Raw genomic sequence first — 6,000 nt, 5'->3', positions numbered from 1 at the left:
GGAATTCCTCTTGTTCAAATGATTACTACTAGTTTCTGCATCTATACTGCTATTTTCTTGGTTTTCTTCATTCCATTTACTCATTATTGCTTTTTATCTCTTTAGATATAAGTACGTCCCTAAGTTTTATTGCTTGTTTCCTTTCTTCAGTATCCATTGATGTAAGAGGGGTGGGAAAGAGATCTTTTCCATAAAACGGGGCTTGCCATAATTTATAGCTCTTTCTCTTTTTCTCCCTTTTCCTAATTGTTATATTTTCCATTTATTTTGAGGATGCTGGAGGTATTTCACTTCCCCCTTATTTATAGTCATTTTGTTCTTGTTGAGTCTTATCTCTATTGTCCACAAGCTCTTTCTACTCTATTCTTGGTTTGGAGTATGCATCATTTCATCTAATAACTTATTAATATCTATCTTCCTTAGCAAATTACCAACTTCAGAGGTATTGTTGTCATTATCTTCTGTTATGATTTCTTCTCTTATTTCATTTTATTTTTTTGAATTATTTGGTTATTTTCTATTTACGTCTCTGCCTTCTTTTGGTTCTTTTCCTGTGCTTATATTGGGGCTATCACCTCTAACTAGTTCCTTCTTTTTTGTATCCAAAATGTTGAGGTATAGTTTTATCTGTTGTTGATTTTCTTTTGGAAGTCTCCTTTTCTTCGATGTCTTTAATTTGTCTTTCTCCAGTTGCCCCTTTAGTTATTAAGCTTTTGATAGTGGCTAGATTACTTCCCACTGTTACTAGCTTCTAATGATCAATGTGAGCTTCTTCCCAAAGTGCGATTAGATCTTCTAAGTCACTTTCTAGTAGTAGCTTCTCATGTATCAGTTGTCTATATCTTTTCAAGTTGTCCTTAGTTTCTTTGGTATAAGAGTTACTATCTTTACACTACATACAATCCCAAATTTCATATGTCCTCATTTCCACATCTTTGATTATACACCTTTCTCTTTCACAATCTTGGAATTGCTTTCTTATTATGTCATTCCTTCCCTTCTGTGATGGTTGAGGTGTGTGCCTACTTCTTAGAATGTTATTGGTGTTCATATTTATGATCACTCCATCAAATTCTTAGTTGAAATTACTTATCAGATTATCTTGGTGGTTCCTTTGACTACATTTTTTTGTTTGTTTCTATAGGTTTCTTTACCAGCTTGCCTACTAAAGTTTCTTCTTTCCCATGTTCTATATATTTGTTTCCTTCCATGCTGTCATCTTTGGGTAGACTTGTCTTAAATATGAGGTTATGCCCTTATATGTGAATCCTCCCACCTTTGTTCTTTTATGGTCTTCCAATAAAGTTATTTCTTGTATTTTTTTTTTTCAAATTTGGAGTATTTTAGGTTGTATATTGATCTATTGGTGATTATTTTGATATAGTTAGGGTCTTTTATGTTAGGGTTTAGATTGATTAAAATTTTAACCTCATTTGAATGTTTGCAGTTGGCATCTATGCCTAGAAACTCTTTTATTAATGAACCTATTTTATGAAGAGTATGAAAGTTGATGAGTTCTATTAGGATTTCTTTGAGTTCTAGCCATGTTAAAATTGTTAATGTTTTAATTACATCTTAATTATAGTTTGACATCTATTTAAAAAAGTTTATGCTAAAACCTTTGAAAAGGCATAAATATCCAAAAAGTAAACCGTTTTTAGTTGCTATACTTTTACGATGAATGTAGATCAAGTGATTTAGCAAGGAGAGCATACTTACCTATTCGCCACAGAAATCTTCAAGCCATTTGAGTAACTTAATATTTTTTGATGGAGGCTTGTTCCAATAGGCAAAGACTCCCAACTTTTCACATTTTGACCAACAACTTTCACTTTGAGGGTTACTGATAATGATTATGTTATGAGTTTCCTTAAGGTTCAATTAGGTTGCATTTGGGGCTCAAATAGGAATAGGGGTGAGTCTTGTTTTCCAATATGGTCCTAGTGTTTTGATTTGTGGCATTTTTGGCTGAGCTTGAGGGGGGTCCATTTTAAAGGGAGATCTTGATTTGTTGGTGATGTTGACAAAAATTATGGAGCCTATGGGGATTCTATTTGCTTCTGATATGGATAAGGTTTTGGAAGCGGATGTGGCTTTGGTACCTTGTTTCCAGGCTATTTAGGGCTTGCTATGATTTAGGAGGGGTTTATTAGCTTGGTTCTTTTTGAATCTATGTGAAATCCTATTGAATTTTTGAGGATGATGGTCTCTTGCCAGAAAGCGATTGGCCTTATGTTGTCTTTGCTCTCTTCTTTTCCTGATTTTGATAGTCATCTAGCCTTTATTTTTGTCATTTCTTTTTGGGATGGTCTCCGTTTGATCTTGGGATTCTTTCAGAGCCTCTTGTTACTTTTCATTTGCAAATTTTGGGTTTGGTGGTGGTCAATATTTGATTTTATTCATGAGAGCATACTTTGTTTTGGAGAAGTAATTTTTCTAAAGTTTTCTTCCCTGAGCGTTGGATGGTTCCTAAGCTTTGATCTTAGATTGATTGATGATTTTTGGTCTACTCTTCTGCTCCTAATATTCGATTTTTTCACTAAGGATTCAAATCTATTGTAAGTAGATAGTTCATTGGTTTTCACATAAACAGTGTGCTCAAAATATCTACCTGCCAATTTTTTCGAGGATAGACTATCTTTTCACGTGTTCACATGTAGAGCCATTTTTTGGTAAATAAAATTGATGAATTCTCAACCTTTGTGAAGGCGATGAGGATTCCCTTCTTATTTTTTCCTTATCCACAGTTTGGACATATGCAATGCACTGATTACCTCTATGCTGGCTCTTTAAAATCACTTTTGTGCTGATGGATTTTCAGATGGCCTTACTTTGGTTGTATGCAATGCCCCGTCAAAATCTCTTATGGCATTATGTTTGGTCTCCAAGAACAATCTTTGCAGGGACTTTGAATGATAAGGATTATGACGTTGATGCATACAACTATGCTCAAAGTTGTTGCGATATCAGAAGGTGCAATCGTTAATTATAAACAATTTTTTTTTCCCCAGTACAATAAAAGGCATTTATTGATCAGGATGATCAAGATGTTTCTCTTCTTCTTTATAATCGTTTGATTTGTGCATTTGAAAAATGAAGGACCTGCTGATAACAAAACAACAGTGGCATAAACACAAGTTCTTTACAATTTTTTTCTACTAAGATTTAGAAAACCTTAAATCATTCCTAATATACTATAATAAAAATATTGCTTTAAACTTTAGATTAATGGAGATTCCAAGCTTCCCTCAAAATAGATTAATGCTAAAATACATGGTAAAAACATAAGTCTCCAATAAACAACAATGCTGATTTTTTTAATAATATAACACACTATTAGTTTACAACTATTTTAGATTAATATGTTAGGTAATCAATTTAAATTATTAAAAATTTATATTTTTTTGGGATGAAAATTAATTTTACTCCCTACCAAAATTAGTATAGTCCAATAGCATTATAGAAATTTGAGATTTATATAATCATGTAAAATAAAAAATAAATACAAATACTAGAAATTTGTTTATTTTCAATTTAATTGAAAAAAATAATTCAATGAATGCTGGCTTTCAACTAATAAATTTCAGAAAATAATACACGAATCACATCTACCCAGGGGTCCTTTGAAGGCAGAGGATATGGCACTCGAGAGATTGGGCGCCCTTCTCTTATCTCGTCGCTTCTTGGGTTTTAGCATTCAAACTTGTGGGTTTTTAACAAACGATACTGGTCCACGAATTGTCTGATGGCTGATATTGGCCATAAGGGATAGTTATTGATGAGAAAATCGAATTGGTCGACTGCAACTGAGGACTGCACAAGTACAACCCAAAAAATAAAATGACGGTCTTAATGGTAAATCCACAGAGTTCACCATTTATTGCCTATAACAGACTCCCTTCCTGCAAACGCAATATATTTGATATAAGCGCATCGCAAACACGAAATCCACCTGGGCATCAATGCGGAAGGAGGAATTTTATGAAGGCCTACAAGTTATCGAGGCATATAAAACGTTCGGGAAGAAGAGGAAAAGTTGGCTGGAGAGGCATTGTTGCCAGAATTGAGCTGTCGAACCCAGATGATTATGAGGTGGGGAGACTGCTAGGAAGCTATGGGTACATGAACATAACAAGGTAGCAAAGAACTTTAGCTACTTGCATATGTTAAATTGGCGTTTAAAATCATAAATTCATAAAACATGCATCCTATTTTTTGTGTTCCTGATGCCTAGTTTTATTCTTCTGAACTTCACACCATCGTTTTGTATATTGGGCCAATATACATAGCTTTGCAGATTGGAATTGCTCTTTCTTACACGAAACTGGCTTGCATATCTCAAAATATGTGCTTCTCTCATCAAATGAGACCTATCAGTGCCTTTAGGAATGCACATCGTATCAAAAATCTCTATATTGAATACCAGAAGATACAGGCTAAGAATGGTACGCTGAAATTTTGCTTGGGGCCAACATGAATCACCAACCACTCGTTAAACTTAAACCATTCTTGGTCTTGAAGATGGCTTTCTGTGTGTCTAGGCATTTCATTTGATAATGATGAACTAGGTTTAAAGTCAAACTTCGTGAAATACTTAGCATTGATTAATAGGGTTGGGATCAAGTAGTTAAAGTATTGGGTTAAACCCAAGTTCAAATCCCCAAAGTGACATTAAGGTGGAATTTGAAGTGGTCAGTCTTGTTGTTCCATATTTTGGCTTCTCATAGTAATTCTAAGTTGTTACACTTAAGGAACCAAATATCGTGTTCATTTTAAGGAGCTAAGTATTCTTTAATAGAAAAAAAGTTAGCATCATATGGTAACTAGTTGATCAATAGTGTCATCAATTCTTGTAAATGGATGCTTCTTTCCGATTATAGTCTTATTTAAAGCCTTATAATCTACAATCTTGCATGCATCATATATCCAGGATATCAAAATGAAAGGAGAACCACAAGGAGAGTACATAGGTCATTTCAAGAGCTATAGCTACTGAAGCTTTTGAATGTCTTGCCTTCCCAATTTAGATTCCCCTTAGAGCCCAATATTCAGCAACTTGTTATCTGGTAGCAATTATATATCATGCCTCATTCATCTCTTTGGAGTTTCTCTCAATGGCTACAATATCTTTTAGAACCTCGGTAACAAATCCTTCAATTGCTCATTTAGTTTTGGAACAACTATTTTTGAGAGGCTTCCACTCGGACTTGGCCTCTTTTGCCTTGGCTTTTATCATTAACTTCACAAATTTCTGGTTTGGACTATCAGCCTATTTGTTTGATGAGCTGAAATTGTTCGAGTTTTACATTAATAAATGTTAGTTTTATAGTTAAGGTTAATAAAATAATGTAGTTAACAGAATTTAGTTTCATGTTAGTTGGGAAGTTATATTCCCATAATCTGTTTGGGTTCTTGAATACTGGCTCTATATAGCCATATCTCAGGGATGTAATGATCATCAATTTTATATCGAATGCAAATCTGAAAACATCAATCTATTACAGTCTTCATTATCTTGCTTTTGTTTGGTTCAGAGCGTATTTTTTCTACTGTGCCTGTGAGATGTGAAATGCTGGAAAACTTGAGCAAAAACATTGGCATTTCTTTTCTGCAAAGAGATAAAAATGATTCTTTAATACATGTTGGTCTTTGTCGTTCTTCTAAAACAACACTCAGATCGATAGCTTTGAGGTAGTGGTAGCCAATGCGGTACTAGGACTGCAGTAGTTTGGTAACCTGTAAAAAATGCAGCAGTGATTGATATGTGGTAGAGATGAAGGTTGTTACTGTGTGATAGAGTTTGGTGATTTTCTTGTAATATCCTAAATATTTCAAGGTGCAAGGAGAGAGGAAGATGAGTCTGTAAGTCTTGCAAGTGTATGTCAGTTGTAAGGTCCCTGCCACTATCAATATGCCTATCACTGAATAGACAACCAAAAATGGAAGAAAGTTGCTATGTGGTTTCTCTGCCACCATTTTCTTGATCTTTTCTCCTACGTT

The 6,000-nt window shown here is 34.2% G+C and overlaps 1 protein-coding gene across 8 annotated transcripts in view; it reads left to right on the top strand.

Annotated features, from left to right (window-relative positions):
* The first annotated feature begins 3,599 nt into the window (after positions 1-3,599).
* Positions 3,600-6,000, top strand: part of LOC149574901 (Protein kinase superfamily protein) — a 192,506-nt gene continuing 190,105 nt past the window's right edge. For 5 of the 8 annotated variants that reach the window (XR_016360108.1, XR_016360105.1, XM_089814751.1 and 2 more), the window contains exon 1: positions 3,642-4,136. Coding sequence is in view for 4 of the 8 variants with exons in the window: in XM_089814751.1 (XP_089670877.1) it covers positions 3,841-4,136 (296 nt within the window). In the remaining 4 variants the exon portion in view is untranslated. Of the gene's footprint in view, positions 4,137-6,000 lie in introns of all 8 variants that reach the window. The other 3 variants (XR_016360107.1, XM_089814748.1, XR_016360106.1) reach the window with 3 other exon arrangements.

This window comes from Cupressus sempervirens, chromosome 2 (assembly GCF_028749045.1).
Source record: "Cupressus sempervirens isolate cs-2001-9-10 chromosome 2, ASM2874904v1, whole genome shotgun sequence".
NCBI lineage: Eukaryota > Viridiplantae > Streptophyta > Pinopsida > Cupressales > Cupressaceae > Cupressus > Cupressus sempervirens.
The sequence above is the reverse complement of the archived record's forward strand: the minus strand, read 5'-3'. Positions and strand labels throughout refer to the sequence as shown.